General features: G+C 31.8%; 1 protein-coding gene across 1 annotated transcript; it reads left to right on the top strand.

Annotated features, from left to right (window-relative positions):
- The first annotated feature begins 14,785 nt into the window (after positions 1–14,785).
- Positions 14,786–19,508, top strand: LOC136974837 (uncharacterized). Its single transcript, XM_067269795.1, has 2 exons — positions 14,786–16,764; positions 18,076–19,508. Exons 1-2 carry the CDS (start codon positions 15,066–15,068, stop codon positions 19,491–19,493), a joined length of 3,117 nt encoding a protein of 1,038 aa, XP_067125896.1. The 5' UTR covers positions 14,786–15,065; the 3' UTR covers positions 19,494–19,508.
- The last annotated feature ends 3,396 nt before the right edge of the window (positions 19,509–22,904 follow it).

The following is a 22,904-nucleotide window of genomic DNA, read 5'->3' on the forward strand; positions in this document are numbered from 1 at the left end:
TGGATAATATTTTGGCGTGGTGATCTAGTTATTTTTATACAGTAGCAGTAGCACAAAGAAGATGAAGACCCAGGACTACTCATAGGTATTGCCTGGGTGTGAAAGGGGGATAGGAAAGATGAGAAGAGTTGAGGAAGGCGGGAGGTGAAGAAAAAGTAAGATAGGATAGATGGTGAAGTAGGAAGACTCATGAGCGCCTGCATCGCATTTATTAACCAAACAAAAGATAATATACAAAATATATACAATGAATACATAAGTTACAAGTTGAAAAAAAGGATGACAAGGAAAAAACTAAGTAAGGCGTAATGGGTGCATTAATACAGTAATAAACATACAAACATTAATACAGTAATAAACATACAAAAGGTCCAATAACAGTAGGACGAACTAGTTAAAGGTAGGGTCCAGTGCGCCGGTAGCGCGGATGAATTTTTCTAGGGCTGCAAAAATATCCGGATCTTCCACGAGAGCTTGTGATGGACAAGGCCAATTGAAGCCCTTTTTTAGCGTTACTCTTTCCAGATTAATCCGGTGATTGTCGTGTTTGGTGCAGTCAAAGATCAAGTGAGTGGCATTCTGTAAGGAGATGTCATTACAGTCACAATAGGGATGTTCCCTAAGTCCAAGTCGATGTAGGTATTGCCGGAAATTTCCATGATCTGTCAGGAGCTGTGTGTTATGGAAGTTGGCGCAGAAGTTCTTGTTTTGAAGTCTGGATGAGATGTTTGGAAGGTATTGGTAAGTCGCTCTTCCGGAGTCTCCGTCTTCCCACTCGCGTTGCCACAACTGGATGGCAATACTGTAAATCGTGGTTTTAATAGAGATGTCTGAGGCTTTCCAGTAGGTGGGGGTGGCAGAGGAAGCAGCAGCTTGCTTTGCGAGGAAGTCCGCCAAAGAGTTTCCTTCCACCCCTGTATGGCCCCTGATCCATGAGAAAGCCACGCTGTTTTGTGAGCAGAGAATTTCTTCCCGAATAAGAAGAGAGAGAGAGCCAAGATTGTTGACTATTCTCCTGATAGCAACTTGGCTATCAGAACAGATCCTAATATGTCGATTCCTGATCTTAGAGTTGTTAACATATTTAAGTGCTTGCAGAATGGCGAACTGTTCAGCTTGAGTAATTGTACAGATAATTATTTTTATACAACAATGTATATAATTGCTAAAACCAAAACCAAAAATTCCACCTCGGCGTAGAAACTTTCCTTGTAAATACCTAACATTACGGGAGATTTCGAATTAAATGATATTTTTGAGGATTACCGGACCAGATAATAACTTCGAATTACATTGTAAGCGTGTTTCGAATGATTCGAACTAAGATGTATGCAAAATCTATTCTCTTGGCTGGGGACTAGACTTGACTTCTAATTATCCAATATCGAAATAACGAGGGTTTACCGTATATCTCAGAGAAGCAGAAATTGATATTATCAGAAAGCATATTTCGAGATAAAATTGAATTGTTTATTTAAAGTAGAAATTTTTTTGTGCCTGTTCCCATTTTATTCTTCGATAAAAATTACTGAATCACGATGAATACATTCAATGTTCATCAAATGGATAATTATTTTTAAACTTTTTAAAAATATAAAACAAATTCCTTACTAAATAAATTAGAAAAGACAACTTACTTAATGTGAAACTTACTGTACTGTACATTCGAACGAAACGCTGGAGAATTTCGAATTTACGTTCGATACTTCGAACTACTGTAATTAGAAATTCGAATCTTGGAATACAAGGAGCTTGTTTTACAAGATACTTATAAAATTCAAATAATTTATTTACTTATAATAATTATGTTATTATAATATTAAAAATGAAAATAATCAAAAATAATTAAAATTTACAACTAACAATAATAAAATAAGAGGTAAAAAAGACCAATCGAAATGTTGTTTGAAGAACTTCCAGATATTAGAATTAATTTAGAATACAACATATACGAGATTTATTTAATGTAAAAAATCCAGCAACGAGTTGCTTATCTTTCCCGGCAAAATTTAAAACTGTACGTGTAGCGCCATCTGTTTCGATATTTTATTGAAAAATTTTTTATATTTTTCATTACTATAAATTGGAAAAACGCTTAATTTTGAGGGTAAAGACGGGTTTTATTAAAAAAAAAAAAAAATTGTAAATGGTAATAACGAGTAAAATCGTAATTAAGTCTGACCCTACTCGAAATACAACACACGATCCCCATTATCTCCCCAACTCTCGACCTTTAACCACCAAAATTTGATATCATCAATCTCTCTAACAAATAAACCAGCTGAAAAATTTCATAAGTTTTTGACCAATAGCACAGAAGTTATTAAGCTTCAAAGTGGGTGAAAAAAATCGTGTTCCCCATACACACATACACCACATAAACACATACACACTAATATCCATACATACAGAAAATACCCCAGAATTTTTCTGCATTTCTCGACGTTTCAAAATGTCCTGAATCCAAAAGTGTAAAAATCTGGGGGGGAGTCATATTTTGACCGATCGCCATACTTTCCCTCTGTTATATGTAACAGCTGAAAAAGTAAAAATTGATTCATATGTAATTAATATTTTTATATGTAAGCTTAAAGTAATGTAAAAATTATCCGACATACTGTTTATAAAGTAATTTTTATAAACAACATAGTATTGTTGTTTTAATCAAATTTTAATCAGAAACTTTAAAAAAAATGATTAAAACAAACATAAAATTTATTAAATATTTAAAGCATTTAAATAAAGTTGCTAATTTTACGTAATTTGAAATATTTTTGAAGAAATATTTCTTATATAATATAAATACAGTAGCCCTTTGTTATATTGCGCTTGTCGGGAGACAAAGAAAAGGCGCGATATAACGGAGTACTAAAAATTCTGGGCTTATACTAGACAGATTATACATGTTATGGAATCTCTATCCTTTAGTCTTTCATCAGCGAGTGCTTTTGATATAAAATAAGCTTCGTTTTATTCGTAGTTACATCATATTAATTTACGTTTACGTAAACATCGATATCATGAACGCCCATTTAGTATTATTATTTATTTAACAATGTCATTTAAAGACAAATACTCTCAATATAAAAACAAATATCAGTTGCTATTTTATTATACAGTACTGTATTTTATTTAAAAAATGGTTATTAAAAATTCGTGTAATTTATATTTTTCAATAAAAATTCTAAATACAGTAATTGAAAATTTAAAAAATTAAACATTGAAGACATAATAGAACATCAAAACGTACAAAATTACAGAGTAAAAATTTTTCAAAAAACAAAATAAAGTTCCTACTGTATAAAAATTATAGAACTTTCCAGAAATAAAGAAATCTTTTCCTAGCACATCAACACGGAAGAATTCGAAATTTTACACCATTATGTGAATCGATGTAATATAGTCAATTCACATAATGGTGTGAAATTTTGAATTCATAGAAACTTGTAAATGCGGAGACAGTATTTAAAAACAATAAATAAACAATTTTTAATTTTAAAATGGAACATAAATGCTAATTGGTCTGTCCACCTGTTTTGCTTTATTTAGATCTTAACGAATTTATTGTTTCATCTACAGTGGTAGTTTCAAGGACAATGGTAGGTAGGTAGAAATAAAATACCGTATTTCGTTCCGAAAAGAAATTCAATGGCAATCGGTAATTTAAAATTTATTAACTAAAATGGTTTTAAAATTTGGGGAACAAAAAAAGTGCGATATATGCGAATCCCAGGTGCGATATAACGAGGGGCAACTGTACTTGTGTGGTTTTGTATGCTGTGAGAATAGAAGGGCAACTTTTCATCACTTAAACTGTTTTTTAGACGGTCCAGTTGATTAAGGCGTCAGCCTACCGCTCCCTAAAACACCCCTGGAATTTTTAATGGGAGGTCTGTCCCAGATATCCCCACACTATCCGGCTGCCCTCTTTGTGGGCTTAGCCGTACCTATGATGCATATGAATAAAAACCAGTCTTAGTACTCACAGGACAGAAAAAGTCAAAAATAAAAAAAGAAAACTCTATTTTACTGACGTAATTTTTTTTTTGAAAATAGATAATAATACTTTTTTGTATAAAATTTATTCTTTACAAACTTGGATTTGATTTTGATTCAGATATTTCGGTGAATGAAAATTCATTTAAGGAGAAAATTAAAATTCAGCACTTGTAGGTGTGCGTTATTTTCTTGCGAGGACTAAAAAGCCGGCCTTCGTGAGAAAAAAAGCGAATGAATTTTCTATGTAATTGGAATTCTTTCTAGCGTACTAAAAAGCAAAACAGGCTTGTACTAAAGACTGATTAGAACTCATTCCAACCCCTTTCGCAACTCACGAACTCTATTATCTGAAGACATGATCGGTGTTTGCAAAGCCAGCGATATTTTGTATGGACCATATGTCCTTGACAGTCAAAACAACTCTAACTTCAGATCGATAGGTAATTAGAAATTCCGTGAGAATAAAATCGCTGATAACTTATCTAAAATTATTATTTTACCTAAAAGTGAATTAGAGAATATTTTCATTTTTCTACCATTATTCTATTGAACTTTAACAATAAATCACATAAACAATAGTAAAAATCCCTCTCCAAAAAGATGAAATTAAATAATAAAACTATTATCTGGCGATTTCAAATTAATAAATGATTCAATTTCAGAAAAACATTAACCAAAAATTATAAAACTATTCATGAAACTAGAAGTCTGTTTTATGAATTATATATATTTTATAAAATATATATATTAACTTAGCTTTGCAGGATGTAAATTTTACACTAAAAAGAAAATCAAAGTATAAAGTCCTATAAAAGAGCAACCTATAAAATTAATTTAAATATAATTTATAGACATGCTAATAGAATTTCGATAGATATGAGAGAGAATATATTGTCAAAAATAAATTACAGTTTAAACAAGATGGTGTTAAAACTTTCGTGTTACAGGGAAAAAAAGTCGATTTATCTTGCGACCCATAGAGATCACACAATGCATTGTAAGATAAATTATTACCAGAAAAAATAGTAGTAAGATTTTTACTAACAGAAAGCTTGTGACTTTTCAATTAGTTAATGCTTTTCTTTTCATTTAAAGCTCTGTACATGCTAAAATAACCGAAAAATTGTGAAATAAAAATAATATAATTATGAACGAATAACTTGTTTAGAAAAAAGTTTTTTTTATAAAAACAACAAAAAAGTTTCTTTATAGTTTTTTTTAATTACAAGCATATAATCGGTTCATATTTCGTTATTTTATCTATTTAAAACATCGATTAATAATGAAATAAATAAAAATATTGAAGGATATTTCTATTGTCATGCATTATTTAAAATAAATGGCATTATATTTTCAAGTTAACAGCCCGCGTATTATTAAAAATAACTGAGCGTAAGAATAAAAATCAAGTATTACAGTTTTCAATATGCTTCATTTCTTTTTATTTTCTATTTTATTAATTTTCTAATCTAGTAACACAAGATATTTAAAAATAGAAAACAAAATTAATTACGATCAAATTATGTTAGAAAAATTAATTAATTAATTAATCAAAATTATGTTATTAAGTGTAAAAATCTGTTACTTTTTAATTATTTTTCAATTAAAAAAATCAAATTCTATAATTGAATTTTAGTGCGTGCTTCTTCCAGAAAATCCCGATTTGGTTCCTTTCTAATATAAAATTCATTTTCTTTTCTCCTCAGTATACTTATTGTATTTTTTCCCATAAAAGGATAAAAGAATACAATAAAAAACGTAGCAATAACTTTAAACTTGTATTTATTATTTAGAATTGCTATTTCGAATGTTTAAATTATCCATTTTTAAAAATATTTTCCTGGGATCAATTTAACGTTTGAAACGTTTTTCGTGCAGAATTTTAATATTTTAAAAAAAATTCCAGTTATTCTTTTCCTTAATTTAATAATTCTCGATTGATTGGAGTAATGAATTTTTATTTTAATATCTTACATACAGAACGATTATATTATTTTGTCCATGTATTATATTCTCGAAAATATTGAGATAAAATCATACAATGAAAAGCTTATTACTCAAATGAATTTGAGAAATTAAAAATTTCTGGAATTTCTCATTATTCTTTACTTTGTTTTAGAAAGATAAGAATTTTTAATATTTGTTTTGGAGCATTTGTTGTAAATTTAATTTTATAATTGGAAATACTTAAAGAAGATATGTGTTTTCTTTTGAGAATTTCTGTTTATAATTGTAAAAATCTATTTTATTCTTTTTACCTCTTCGAAGCTAATTATTTTGTATTGAATTCCGAATTATGAGATATTTTTAATCAATTAATTACAATTAAAACGGAAAAGATATCTTTTGTAGATTCCTTTAATTTATTTCAATAGTTAAACATTTTATCATTTAATTTCGTCTTTAGTATCTTCGCTGATATAAAATCCGAACTGTGAAAGACACTTTAACTTTTAAATACGAGAGCCAAGATATTCGGATTCGGAACTTATAAGGGACTTTTACGTCAAAAAATGCAATGATTTATTTCCGTAAAAAATAATTCAATCGCAAAAATAAATGATAACCAAAGAATTTACTTTTTTATTTATTAGTACATAACCAGAACCTATATTTTAATAAAGCTTGGATTTCCAAACGGAGATTGTATTCATTTACTAGTTTATAATTATAAATATTTTAATACATAAAAACAGTTTTAATTAATCTGTAAAAAAGATAAAAGCATAAAAACAATCAATTAAATATTTGAAAACCCAATTTTAACCTGTGTCTGCCTAATTTAAAGAGGTTAAAAAAATTATAAGGTATGAATTTTCCATCTTGTAAAACTAGGAATAAGAAAGCCTTTATAATCTAAGTAAATAGATCTATGCTTCTATGTCACCAATTCTATGATTTTATTAGTTACTATCGACCTACAAGATAAAGAATTTTTTAAATTTGTAGTATTAGTATAAAACGGTTAAGTTTAATATTAATTTTATTCTATTGTTTTTTTAGTTAACTGATGTCAGCATTGTCTAATATAAACCTAAACTTCCTGGTCTATACAATAGTTTTATATTACCAAACTTAATTAGCTCACTTTAAAAGTAGTTATCCCCATCCTCAACCTCGAGGAAATGTCTATCCAGAGGGCAATTAACCTTAATTTATTACTTAAAAAACAGGGTCTTAAAATAAATGTGTCCCGAGGGTCATACATAAACTAAAATACCCCTACCATAGGTTAGTCAGAATCAAGTATTAGCATCCTATTTTTATGTTATAAAGCTATGAAAAATGGATATCACGTATATATAAGGTATTTATAATATGAAGTTTATTACTATTAAAATATTTATAATATAAATATAGAATGTTAAATAATTGGATTTTATTTCTGTGCTTCTTTATTTTGAATTAAGTTTATCTAAAGCTAAAATTTTTTTATATTATTACTTTTTTGTGTAAAACGTATAATTATTTAATCAATTTTAAAATGAATTTACTTATGAATTTCTTAAAAACAAATTTACATTAATAAATTCGAATTTTAACAATTTCTCGAAAAATGTAATAATGTTTGACAAAAATAACAAAAACATTTGCCTGTTTAGGTATGTTTTTCAAAAATATCTACAAGAAAATTTATTTTAATAATATTTAACGTAAAAATCTACTTTTACAGTAATAATTGTCAGGAACGTCATCCTGTGAGGATCTTAAATAGTGCAGGTGGAGATAAAAGTTCCCCTATCATGCCCTAAAGACATTTTACAGCTAGCGGTCATTGGAGATAAACTCACTAAGACGGTGGACATTACATTTAAACTGATGAACCTCTAACCCGGTCCAATCAGAAATCTTTTAGCAGCCTTCAGTTGGGTCCGAGTAACGCAGACAATTGTAAGTTATTTTGCCACGTTTCTTTGCTGTTACTAACGACTATAAAACACAAAATAATCTCACCAAAACGACAAACATATCTGAAAGAATGTACCCCTGAAAAGTTTCAGGCGGAAAAATTGCATTTACATTGCTCACGCCTATAACATGAGTAAACCTTTGGAATTGGAATCAACAATTGTTTGGCAGTAAAAGGGATAATTTTCATTGAGGAAATGTGCGGCGGATAAAGAAGACTGTACTGGTACATTACAGGAAGTTCCCTAGCCTCATCAAAGAAATGACAAAAGGAGAGTTAAAATATATTTAAATTACAAATATGAGCATAACGATTCCAGTTTATTTTAATTAATATTTTAAAAATGAAGTGACAGTGTCATTTTGATCACAATGATCATTCTTTAATGACGATAGTGCTGTGATGACTGTATCAGCAAAGAATTAAAATTGAGCTTTGGAAAAATCAAAAATTAACGATACGAGTATTTATAATAAATTTGAAACGTCCTGTTCAAGTAAGATTTTCAGCCATTTTGACTATAGACTTAATTTGAAAAGTTATTTAAAAAATTTATAATTTTTCAATAACTGCTAAAAGCTAAATTATTCATTTTCTATAATTTAATGAAAATAAAAATCTTTTTTATTTTGATTACACTATAAAAAATTGCAATTGACCAACATTGTGTTCAGTTTTGCTCATTATGCCATACACGAACAAAGATGAACAGTGTTGGTTATTCACATTAACCTCAATATATTTTTTACATTCATCATTCACATTACAACAAATAATTTAATGCTTATATTTCCTGTCCCTTCCAAACTTAGATTTTTATCTTAAGAAAAAGAAATTATGAAAAAGTTTTCTGAAATACAGCTTACATCTCCTCTTTGAGCCTAACTTGGTTAAGAATCTTTGACTTAAAACAATAAAAACGATTTTTTAGTTAAAATTTAAGGAATTCCTTGCATTTAAGTACAAGGAAAGTTTAAATTAATAAATATAAAAAGAAAATTTTAGTTTGTTTCAATTAAAGGATATTCTAAATTTAGAATATCTTATAATTACGATGTTTTAATTGTCAAAGGAATTTATCCAACGATTAAACCATCATGAGTTATACTGATCAACATACATTCAACGATGTTTCAAGACTAGAAACTACTTTTCATTTTAGGATGTTTAAATATTAAATACAACAATTGAATAAACTCAACCTTGGTAATTATCTTGATCACTTGGTTGTCCAATAAATTCAATAATTCATGCAAAAATCAATTGTAATTCTTATAATACATTATTCTATGTGAATGCTAAAGATTTTCAATTATAGAAATAAGCTGAATATTTATTAGCAACAAATAAATCTAATACTTTGCCTTTAATTTCAGAAATTTTCAAGTTTAGCTTACAAAATTATGTATAAATATTTGAATTATTTCTAGACAGACATTAATTCTTAACGTAGACTATATTATTGTTAGTTTGAAATTCTTTGACCCTTTCATATAAAAAATGAATTTCGTACTATTAGCATTATTTGATTATTAATATTTTTGGAATTTCAGTTATTTAAAAATAGAGGAAAGCAATTATTTTTTAACAATAAAAATAGAGTTATATGTAATTCAGCTATACTAATGTGCTTAAAAAAGCAGAAAATACAGTTATAACAGTGTAAATTGTCTTATCTTGTTAGCCATAGTCCAGATGGCCAATGCGGTTAAAACGTAAGCTTATATATAGTTAAGGGAGATCCAGAATCAAATGCAAGCAGCTGAAAAATCCCAGAAATTTTTCATCGACGGTCTGTCATGGATATGTCCTTCACCATCCGGATTACCCCATTGTTCGTCCGTCGAACCCACGATTGAAATGGAGAAAGAAAGCTCTCTTAGTAGCCATAGGGCGAAAAATGAAAACAATGAAAAATAAACCTGCATCACAATGTAGCACGTGTGTCACATTAAAATATATTGATAACTTCGTGCCAAAGTCGAAACTGAAGTTACGTTGCAGTGTCGATTTGTGGAGAAAGACTCCGTTTTCTTTTATGAAAATTACAAACGCACATAACATCTTTATTAAAAAATTAATTTAAAAGTTAAATAGAGTTAAAAACTTGCAAATTCTTTAGATATAATGTCAACAAATTAAACACTACGAATTCATGAATAGTATAAAAAACAAAGCATATATATATCCGTTGTCATCCTTAATATGAATGAATATATAAAAAAGAAAACTTTGATCATATAATCTTTGAAATTTAAACATTCTATTCTCTTTATGTGAAATGCATTTATATAACATACAATTATTTTTTAAGTTTGATTCAAAACATTTTACAATAATATTTTGTTAGGAAATGATATTTAGTATTATACTAGATGTTTTTAAAGAATTATTATAAATCGAAAAAGAAAATAAATCTTATTTTGTAACTTAAAAATGAGATTTATTTTCCTTTTCAACTGATTTTATGTAGCGTACCAATAAAATAAATTGTAAATAAGTTCAAAAATTCGATATAATTTGTTAAATAATAATTTATATAGAGTTAGGCACAATTAAAAATTGGATTATCACACTTAAAAAGGATATTATGACTTTTTGTTATAAATTAATATAAATATTTAAGCAAGTTTAATATAGAATTTATATTTCACACCCTTTTTATAACAGAAATACTAAATTAGATAGAAATAAGTGCTTATTTTCGAAGGAATAAAGTATTTACTACTGAATGAAAATATAAGAAGCTTCCATAATTAAAGATCTCAAGGCCTGAAAGCTATGATGATTGCAGAACATGGAAAAATAAGTGTAATAATCCTAAAACTTACCACTAGATCTTATCTAGTAGAAGACATATAGAACACCCTCAAAAAAGGTAGAGAGAAATGGACAGACTGACCGGAAAGAATAAAAGCAAGAACTTTAAAGAACCATTGAGCTGAAGACGAAGAATACAAACGTATAATAAATTTTAGTTTTGATCGCTTAAAAAATGTTACACAATAATGGTTCAAATTAAAGAATGTTCTCTTTTTAGTGAGAATTTTGAACGAAGTAACTGGATTAGCTCGATTCTAGAGGTTAGGAAAACCTCTTCTTACTACCAACATCTTCCATTCCTGAGTTTATAAATTTTGAATAAAAAAAAGTAAAAGTACATTCTATTAACACAACTTTACATAAATGTTCACTCAAAGTGACAAAAATCATTAGCCCCTGAAATATTAGAATAATTAAAAAACAAGTGTAATGTTTAAAAATAATTATTTCTCATAGATTATTCATTTTATAAGTATTCAATTAAAACAAATAATTATCATTTTTTTAAAAATTTTATACTAATGTGCTGCAAAGTCATATACAGGACTTTTAAAAATGATTATCCGGATTTGAATAATTTACTACGTAGTTCTATAGTTTACGTTTATGCCTGCCAGGAATAGTTTCTGCAATATGGCAACTAGTGCCAGTGAAAAGGCATTTTGTGTTCTAGAATTTCGGGAAACAATGTCTGTTACAGTGGTTCTGCGGCATATTCATACAAAGATCTTAAGAAAATTCCATTTGACGATGGAATTGTCTGCTCAGTTCCGGAAAAGGGAATGTGTATGTAAGGCAAAATACTATAACAAACCTTCGATTTCAAATGATGTGGAATGTTTAAGGAAATTGTATGTACGGAGTCCAAAAAAAATCAATTTCTACAGGTTTCAGGAAATTGGATATTCCATAAATAGTACAGGCGTGTTTTAAAGAAACAACTTTATTTGAAGGCATACGACAAACCCCTGCTTCGAGCCCTAACAGCTTGACTTACTGTGAAAACTGCCTCCAGGTAGGTATAACTACACAATGCATTGCAATGCATCACACAATAAAATCTGGCAGTTTCTGAATACATTAGAGCAGAAACGATAGCTCAGTGAATTATACAGTAGCCGTAACAAATATCCAAATTCCGACAATCATTTTGAAAAGCCCTGTATCTCATCAATATTCTGACCGACAGCAGAATAACAGGACAATATGAAGATTAATCTTATATCAATATTTAACTATTGCATATTTACAAATTGTCAGTAGTATCGATTACATCCATTGTTATACATCCTAATTTATTTAATCGTCTCAATACGTCAGTTACTTATAACGAACCATTAAATTAATGTATTATGACTTTCAGAAAACCTTTCTTATAAATATAGAATAATATTAGGACAATAATAAAGAAAAACAGTTTTGCGTTTCTAGTGGATTAAATTCATCAAAGAATCGAAACAACTCTTAGCCTGATTATACAGTATTATACATCAATAAAAGAATTGATCTTGTTAAGATACTTTTTTATTATAATGTGTGCAGATAACCCTCGATATATGCAATTAATCGGTTCTGTAAGTACTATATAATGCTTATATGGAAACAATATATGTCGAAGTTAAGAATCACTAAGAAATAAATTAATTCGTGAATTAGTTCATTAAGATGCTGAAAACGTAATTTTCGTACGTGTCGTAAATACATTTATATTCGCTTGGAATGAATTAAAACATGTGACCTTTATTGAAAAATTATTAAATAATTAAAAATTTTAGACAAAATACTATTCAGTTGCACACAAAAATCAAAACAAATTGAAAAATAACATCAAATATCGATTATGGAGAGTTTAGACTAATCACTAAAATAGCTCAAAAAGTACAAAAATATAATAAAAAAATTTAAAAAATTAATCATGATATTTATCATGCATCGCACAGTGAAGCACTACTTTGATAAACTTGGCTAAAAGTCAAATTTTCGAAACGCCATTCAGTCACGACTTAATTACTGTTTGTAAGACTACAAGAGATTTATTTATCACCATTATTTAAAATTGGAAGTCGATTTTTCATATTTCTCCAAAACTACCAAAATGCGAGGGATTGCTTTAGATCTTAGATATAATTTCGATTGAGGTTTGTTTCTATTATAAAATTGTGTGTCCATGTGGTTTAATTACTATTAATTACATGACATAGACTTGATTCTGCATATAAGTAGATTACTATTGTAAATACAGTAGCTTTTTAAATTTATTTCGAAATATTTTAAATTTAAATTTTTATTTTAGAAGCTATATCTTTTATTCTTATTATTAACTTTTTATACGTATTTTTGTTATATTTTCCAGCTAGTTCCAGCTAAAATTTATATCAGATTCAAATCCTAAACCAATACAGTACCACATTACGAACACAACATTTTGTGTTCGCCTGTTTATTTGCACGTGCAATAAAGCCATTTTATTAAACTGTAATAGAACATTGGACATGTTGCTACTTGTAAAAATATACACAATTCATAATACGGTAATATTTTTACTATGAGAATTTTGTTTGCATTTATGAAATTTATTAAGTTATTAAGTTAAGTTAAGTTAAGTTATTCATTTATAACTTAATTTATATTAAGTTATAAATGAAGAATTACAAAGTAAATACAGTAAAAATGAAACCTAAAAAATAATTTCATAGTGTAGAAAGACTGCCAGAAAATATATTGTTAATTAAAGTAGTATAAGTTAAATCAGGTCTTTTCATCAAATGGAATTGTTGAATTTAAAACGTAAAGCAATTATGATAGAAGTATGGTGCAAATTTCAGCTGGGACCGACTTGAAAATATAACAAAAATTAGTATAAAAAATTAATAATAATGAAAGATATAGCTTCTGAAATAAAAATTTAAATTTAAAATATTTTCTAAAATAGTAATCTACGAGTTTACCCTAAAGTCTGGACACATAGAAAATCTCATTAACTATAATTTTTCCTCCACAGATTAAGTATGGCTTTGTCGAAAGAAGAAAGAATTGAACCGATACTTCTCAGTGGACGTGAAGGATGGTCATATTGAAAGATAGCAGATGAATTTAATGACGTTATCCAAGGATTCCACTTGGCTTTTCTACAGTGGTAAAGGTGATTAAAAGGTTAAAAAAAAACGGGCACTATTATGGACAAACCCGTTCTGGACGACCAGATGTATCAGCCGAAAATAAATTTCATTTTTTGAAATGTATTTTTGTCTGTGTCCAGACTTTACGGACACCCCCTATTTACACACAGAATCAAGTCCATGTCAAGTAATTACTATTAATTACATTACTTGGGCCACTATTTTATAAGAGAAACAAACCTCAATCGAAATTATGTCTAAGATCTGGGGCAGTTTCATAGTTTTGGAGAAAGAGGCCTATGTAATATCGACTGTTAATTACATAACAATGATGATGAATAAATCTCTTATTGTAGACTTCCAAACAGTGATTAACTTATGGGGTATTAACTTATTACCAGTAAGTAACTTATTAACAGCATTAACTTTTAAACTCCTAACTAACGGTAAGAAGGAGTGGGAAGAATGCTCTAAAGCCTTAGTCACACTATGCGATTTCACACCGCGCAGGCGACCACAACTGCAACAAGCGCGAGTCGCGCACGTCCTCTCGTGGTCACACATTATTCGTTGACGTTGCATCTCGGAAACACGTGACCCTATAATAAACCAGTAAAATTACAGTAGCTTGTTTTTGACTACTTCCGTGAGTTTACTGACATTTTACGTTCTACTTCATAGTATTTACGGAATTTTAGCCACTTTTCTTATTAAAATGGGTGTAAGAAGTTTTTTAGAGAAAATCCCGCGAGGAGGCGAGAAAAAAAAAGCAGGGGGCACTAGTTGTTTTTTTTTTTCGACAAGAAGAAGAAGAAGAAAGATGGCTGCTTAGCCACTGTATATAGTCTTTTTGTTATAATTAAAAATTAGTTCAGTCGTTTTATCATCGTTGCCTTCTCGTGTCTTTTAAAACAAATTGTACACTTCAACCGGAGTCGTACAAGAATTGGCGCAGTCGACAGGATTAACTGATGTGCCACTACCAACCACGTCTACAAGAAACGAGCCGAAACGAGTAAGGCGCACGGACGAAGGTAGGAAGTCTTGAAGTTTAAGATTGAAGCTAAAAGTGTAAAATTTTGGTCGTAACCGAATCAAAGTTATAGAAAAGTTTAAGAGCTAACTCTAGGAAGCAATAGCTTAAAGATTTAGCGCCGATATTAGAAAAAAGTAAAGAATTTAAGTTGACGACCGTGATTTGGTTAGAAGCTAACATGTCTACGGTTGAAGAAATTAAACATGATTTAGAAGGAAGGACCATTGAATATTTGAGAGAGGAATTGGAGAAAAGGCAATTATCACGAGTCGGTAAAAAATCTGAATTAATAGAACGACTAACTAGTGCAATGTTAAGTGAAGAAGAGTATGTTAACAAGGCTAGCCAGGCAACGGAGGAAGAAGTCGTTAATGAATCTCCTTCTGAAGATCAAGCTGTAAATTCAAATCCTATGAGTATGATGCAAACGCTAATGGAAAAAGTAATATTATTAATAGATAACCAGCAACAGACAGTGCGAAACCCAAAGGAGACAGTTATCGAAGTACAAACTGTACCTGATTTGACGAGTTCTCTTCCTGAATTTAGCGGTACTACTACAGAGAGTGCTGACGAATGGTTGAATTATATTGAATTGACTCGAAATCAACAGAGACTAACTGAGACCCAAGTTCTTCCGCTAGCCATCAGCAAACTGAGAGGAGCAGCAAAAAACTGGCATAAAGCAATGGGTTACCAGCTTAACAATTGGACTGAGTGGAAAACAAGCCTAAAAAGCGAATTTGGTAAAAGACTGACGTTGAGAAGGTGGTGTGACAGAGTGAAAGAAAGAGAACAAAGACATGATGAGAGTCTCACAGATTATTTCTATGCTAAGCTGTGTTTGTTACGTACCAACTGTCCTGTAAATGTTACTGAAGCTGACGAAATTGATTATTTGCTGGATGGAATAAAAAATAAACAACACACAGTTACTATTGCTACTCATGATGTGCACAGTATTGCAGAACTACAGCGTATAGCGCGCAAGATAGATGAGCAAGAGACTGAGGTCAGGATGCATATGAAGACTCAAGTTCAACAACCTCATAAGTTCCCAAATAATACAAATGCTCGAGTAAAGGATCCGGCTATTGCAGGTGATGCTATTAAACGTACAGACGAGAAGTCAATAAGAAGAGACCCCAAGTGGAATGCTCAGATGCCTTTACAAATGACCCGATGTTACAAATGTCAACAGTTAGGACATCTAGCCAAGACATGTCCAAATGAAAATAGTGCACAGGCCAATGAATACAAAGCTGAAAGAGGAAGTACAAAAGAGATTAAAGACAGCAAGAAACAAAAACAAACGAGCAGTGCTTTAAACGTCAATGCTAACAGTTCTAAAGTTCATAGCCCATATATTAATGTTGAAGTGCTAATGATAGGAAAGATAAGAGCCCTTGTTGATACAGGTTCATGTCGTACAATAATTCGTCGGGATCAGTTACCTGTTGGTATAAGGATGTTAGATGACGACACCACTGAGTTCACTGGTATCGGCATGACAAAGGTGAAACCAATTGGATTTGTTGATCTACCTATTCGGCTGCAAGGACAAGTCACCACAGTGAAAACAGCAGTGTTCGAGAACAACCCAGTCCCTTTGACTTTGGGAGTAGATTGGATTGGCCAAGCAGGAGTGAAAATGACATTGAAGGAAGATAAATGTGAAATAGTCACAAGAGATGGTAATGTGATTCCAGCACAACCTCCCATTGAAGAATCAACACAAGAATTATGCTTGTTACTTCCTAGTGCTGTAGCAATACATACAACGGAGAGTAAGACTAAGTTTGAAGATCAGTGGAACTATTATCCCCATTCTGAAGAATTTGACGAACTACCAAACCCAGAAGAGTTCATACTTCAGAGTACAGAGAGCCAGGAATTAATTTTAAATGAAGAACAAAGGAAGGAAATTGAACTGCTAATTAGACAATATGACCGTATATTGCAAAATGAACCGGGAGAATATGATAGAGTTCATCATCGTATAGAACTGACAGACAAAACGCCGGTAAGAAAAACACCATACCATTATTCTTGGAGTGATCGAGAATTTATTAATGCAAAAATAAAGGAAATGCTTTCGTTAAACATTATACGAAAGTCAAATTCACAGTATGCATCTCCAGTCGTATTAGCCAAACAACCTCACCATGTTACGACAAAAATACGACTTTGTATTGATTATCGGGATCTGAATAGCAAGACAAAACGCGACTCATTTCCATTACCAAGAATAGATGATATTCTAGATAAGTTGCATAACGCCAAATATTTTTCGTCTCTTGACCTTGAGAGTGGTTACTGGCAAATTCCGATGGCGGAAGAAGATATACATAAGACAGCGTTCATTACAGCAGACGGATTGTATGAGTTTAACAAAATGCCGTTTGGGTTATGTAACGCTCCTGCCACTTTTCAGAGGGCGATGTCAGAATTGTTTCAAGGACAAGAAGGAATATTAGTTTACCTGGATGACATCATTCTGTTTTCATCAGATTACGAACACCACAAAAACTTAATCAAAACAGTACTAACAATACTAGCAAAAGCTCATTTAAAGATATCACCACAGAAATGCCAATGGGGATTAAAGGAAATTTCTTGTTTGGGATACCTTGTGAATGGAGATGGCAAGCGACCGAATCCAAAGAAAACAGAGGCTGTTAGTCACATAAAAACTCCTACGACCAAGAAACAGTTACAATCTTTCCTGGGACTTATGTCGTACTACAGGAGGTTTATTCCAAACTATGCCTTGATTTCAGCACCATTAAGACGAATGATGAAAGCAAACAACTATGAATGGAACGAAGAAACTCAAGATAGCTTTAATAGATTGATTCAGTGTCTGAGGGAAGCACCTATACTTGCCCACTTTGACCCTGATGCTCTAACTGAGGTACACACTGATGCCTCTCAAGAAGGTATCGCAGCAGTACTCGTGCAGGAACAAAATGGAAAGAAAGTTGTTGTGGAATATGCAAGTCGAAGTACCAGTGATACAGAACGCATTCTTCATTCGACCGAACTCGAAGGGATCGCAGTACACTGGGCCATCTGTGAAAGATTTCGACATTATTTGGTTGGAAAGAAATTTACCCTATACACTGATAATTGGGCAATCAGTTGTTTAAAGGCTAAAAGAAAACTTGGACGCAAACTCGCTCGCATAGCTTTAGAGTTACAGGAATATGAATATGACGTTAAGCATAAGAAAGGAGCTACCAACGTACTACCTGACATTTTATCTAGAAATCCAATCCCAGAATTAAACGTACAAATGCTGAGCTTGGAGAGGAGAATCTCTAGTGAAATCGAACGTCATCAAAGCGACGACCCAAAATTAGATAGCATAATTAGAATATTGAAAGACGAAAATCTCTCACTAGAAGAACAACGTAAGTGTACTTCTACAAAGAATCGTTTTGTGCTACAAAATGACATATTATATCATTACGATGTTCAAGATAGAAATCATTTACAACTTGTTGTACCAGAGAAGCTCAAGCCTGAAGTTTTGAAAGCCAATCACGACAATATTTTAGCTGGCCATTTTAATGCAGAGAAAACCTTGTCAAGAATCCTAGATCACTATTGGTGGGAACATATAGTGAAAGAGGTTAAGAGTTACGTTAGCAGTTGTCAAGTATGTCAAATGAATAATGATTATCCATCAAAAAACAAAGCTTTCTTACAAACAAAGGACGTACCGTCACGGCCCTTTGAAATGTTGGGTCTTGATCATATTGGAATACTCCCATCAAGATCGAGAAATTCAAAAAGATGGATTTTGATGTGCATAGATTATTTTACCAGATATTTAATCGCTATCCCTGTGAGTAGTTTAAGCACAGAAACTACATTGAGAGCTTTACAAGAGAGTGTATTCGATGTGTATGGATTTCCAAAGACGATCATTTCGGATCAAGGAACGTCTTTTGTGTCCGAAGATTTTGAGAACTTTTTGGAGGACCATGGCGTTCGTCATATCCGAACTTGCGCTTTCCACCCCCAAGCAAACGGACTTGTGGAGAGAACAAACCGTACTCTAGAAGACATCTTTAGGAAATATTCTAACGACGATATCACAGCTTGGAAAAGACATGTATCAACAGCAGTGTTTGCTTATAACACAACAAAGCACAAGTCAACTCAACAAAGTCCTTTCTACTTGCTCCATGGTTTTGAGCCAAGAACACCAGAAACACAAAGATTAGGGGAAGGACAAACTCTGAAAGAAGCTGAGAATAGATTGACTGAACTGTTTATTAATCGGATACAAGCAGTTGAAAATCTTGCTCAAGCTCATGATCAGAATAAAACATCTTTTGACAAAAATAAGCACGAATCGAAGATTAAGGAACACGACTTAGTATTGTACCGTCGTTTAAACAGACATAAATTTCAGAACAAATGGAAAGGCCCATATATAGTAAAGAAGATGGTAAATCCCGTCACCTATCTTATTGAGGGAATTCAAGATGATGACAACAGGATCGTACACGTGAGTCAGATCCGTCCTTATCATCAAAGAACCGATCGAGAAGGACAACGTGGAAATGAAGCTACGAACAAAAATAACTGTTACTAATGTCTCTAGAAGATAATTTTAAACAAAAGCTGTTGTTTTGTATAAAAGCAGTCGTAGCCGAGATGTAAGAAGTTTTTTTAGAGAAAATCCCGCGAGGAGGCGAGAAAAAAAAGCAGGGGGCACTAGTTGTTTTTTTTTTCGACAAGAAGAAGAAGAAGAAAGATGGCTGCTTAGCCACTGTATATAGTCTTTTTGTTATAATTAAAAATTAGTTCAGTCGTTTTATCATCGTTGCCTTCTCGTGTCTTTTAAAACAAATTGTACACTTCAGCCGGAGTCGTACAAATGGTAAGCAGTTTTTTTTCTGGAATGAATAAAATAAAAAAAGGCAATTATTTTGATATAGTTCGTGAGAATATACAAAAAGATAAAATCTTCGATAAAACGAAGAATTAAAATCCCACAGGTATTCGTGAGCCCGAATAAGCTCAATCAATCTCGATTCTGTAAAAGTATAAAGCCTCTAACTATTCGTTGCAAATAGCTCGCCATGCTATTTTCAATGTTGTCACCGTATGACGTGGCACAAAGGCGTTTGTTGATTGGATGCGCGTTTGCAATCCGCGCGAGTAGAACAAACTTTTTGTTTCTAGTTGTGGTTGCAGTCGCGCCAGTTTTCGAGGGGGGATTACTAATTAACGGGAACAGCCGTCGCGGTTGCAGTCGCTCGCGCGGCTGGAAATCGCATAGTGTGACCAGGGCTTAAACTTTGTGGAGCTGGCAACGTTGAACTTCTCTCAGAACAGACTCGTATTAACCGAAACATGCACTGATCGAAACCGCATATCATCTGCTTAAAGCCACAATTGTGCAAAAAGTTTTGTGCAAAAATACAATAACCATCTCAAACGTTTTGAATACAGTCTGTTAATGATGCCACAAGTGCTTAAACTCTTCTGGAAATCGGTTATTTTCAAAAAGTAAAGGCAATATGTGGCTAAGTAGGTTACATCTTGTGTGTCAAATTCGGTGGCAAAAGTGAAAAAGCGCACTTAATCTGTTCTAGCATCAGGTTACAAATACCAACTTGCACTAATTTAATTTTCTCCACCCAAATGAAGCTTTTTGTTCTGATCTGAAAGCGTTCATTTATGAGACTGCGACGTCTATGGGCAGATAGCTGATGGAAATAGTAGTTATTTGTAAACAACAATAACAATAACAAAAAGGTTGTTATTGTTATTTTATAAGAACAGCTATTACTGAAACTGTGCGATGGCTTCAAAATAATGATGGGACAAAGTATTTATTTGCAAATAAGAGTAACAAGTTAAGATAATTTTGAAATAACTGGAGAAAATAACTGTTACTAATGTGCGATGATTTCAAAAATATCAACAGTCGATGAATCGATAGATTCGTGTAATCACCGATTTGATCGATGGTTACTTCTGGCCATAGGGAGGATTTCATAAATTACTTAACGGTAAAGGGAGTGTCTATACCTGTGTTACGGATAGTACACGGGTTGGGATATTCTTTTTACAGCATTACCTAACTGTGTACAATGTTCGAGGTTACAGATTTTTTTAAAAGGAAAGTATAGAACTTTTCTTTCCTGGTAAATCATAAACATTCGAATCACTTAGCTTGCCTATACAATTATCAAGATAATCGGTTTAAATTTTTTTTTTGTGTCTGCGCAATGTAAATTACCTAGTCAACTAATATTGGTGACTCGCATGTGCATGTTTTAATGTTGGATGAAAATAATATCAATTAAAATATTTTCTCCAACGGCTGAATGTTACAAATCGATCTACAGTACTAAATAAATTCATGTGTGTGATTCAATTTTTTGAAATTTTAGCGTTATGTAGGAAATCGGAATTTTTCTTTATATGGTATTGTATGAAAAATTTGTAAGGTGCATTATTGTTAAAGAACTGTATACTTTGTTTATGGTCGAATCTTCCTATCGAAAACTATAGCAACAGGAGAGTTTTCTTGTAGTGTTACTTTATTTTTTGTGTGTAGTGCAGGGGTCACCAAACTACGGCCCGCGAGGTCAATTCATCCGGCCCGCCGCCGCACTGCTACAAATGAGCTAAAATATAATTATTTATATAGAAATATAAATAATTATATTTGTAGATAAACTTACTATGCAAAAAGATTAAAATAAGTGTAAAACCGTGGTCACACCTTGCGATTTTCAGCCGCGCAGGCAATTGCGACCACGAAGGCTGTTCTCGTTATCTAGTAAACACACTTTGAAAACCGGCGCGACTGCATTCGAAACTAGAAACAAAAAGTTTGTTCTACTCGTGCTGATTGCAAACGCGCATCCAATCAGCAAACTCCTTTGTGCCACGTCACACGGTAGCAACATTGAAAATAGTTCATCATTATGGCGGAAAGCAAGAGGATTGATACTTTTACAAAATCGAGATTATTACAAAGGTTGCTTCTAGCCCTTGGTATAATATATAATTAATTAAATTATCGACAACCGCGTGGCAGATAATAGTGAGGGCTTATCAAACCAATGATGGGCACAAATGCATTTTTCCCTGAGCGTTTGTGCCCATCATTGGTCTGATAAGCCCTCACTATTATCTGCCTCACGGTTGTTGATAATTTAATTAATTATATAGAATCAAGATTGATCGAGCTTATTCAGACTCACGAATACCCGTGGGATTTTAATTCTACGTTTTATAGAAGATTTTATCTCTTCGTGTATTCTCGCCAGCTCTAACAAAATGATCGCCTTTTTTCTTTTATTCATTGCGGAAAAGGTACTGCTTGCCATTTTAATAAGAGAAGTGGCTAAAATTCCGTAAATACTTCGAAGTAGAAAGTAAACCATCGGTAAATTCACAAAAGTAGTCAAAAACAAGCTACTGATTTCATCGGTTTATTTTGAGGTTACATGTCTCCGAAGTTGCAACGCCAGCGAGCAATGTGCGACCACGAGAAGACGCCTCGACTAGTGCTTGTTGCAGTTAAGGTCGCCTGCGCGGCTGGAAATCGCATGGTGTGACTACGGCTTAAGTAAAATTGCCAAAATTGGTCCAATTTGATTTTTGCATCCAACAGTAATATAATTTTCAGGAAAATTAGTGAAATAAGAAATTCAGCGACATTTTGCTACTTTGGATATCAGACCACTTTTTGTGTAAGTACTGTACCTGCAACGAAGTTTCTAAGGAAAGCGATTACGAACTTGCTACAGCGATAGCGTTTGTGTATTAGTAAATAAATATGTTGGTTGTCTTTATTTTTTGTGTATTCAGTGTACTGTATTGAACAAAATGGTTATGCGGCCCGTGCTCAATTATGTGACTTGCTGTGGAAAACGTTTGGTGATCTAGTGAATAGCATTATTCTGCGTTACGAGAGGATAGAAGGGTAGTAAAAATGGTAAAAAAAAATACTGTAATGTAATTTATAGATGGTTTCTAGTTT

Source organism: Centruroides vittatus, unplaced genomic scaffold (genome assembly GCF_030686945.1).
Source record: "Centruroides vittatus isolate TY-2023 unplaced genomic scaffold, ASM3068694v2 contig_357, whole genome shotgun sequence".
Classification (NCBI taxonomy): domain Eukaryota; kingdom Metazoa; phylum Arthropoda; class Arachnida; order Scorpiones; family Buthidae; genus Centruroides; species Centruroides vittatus.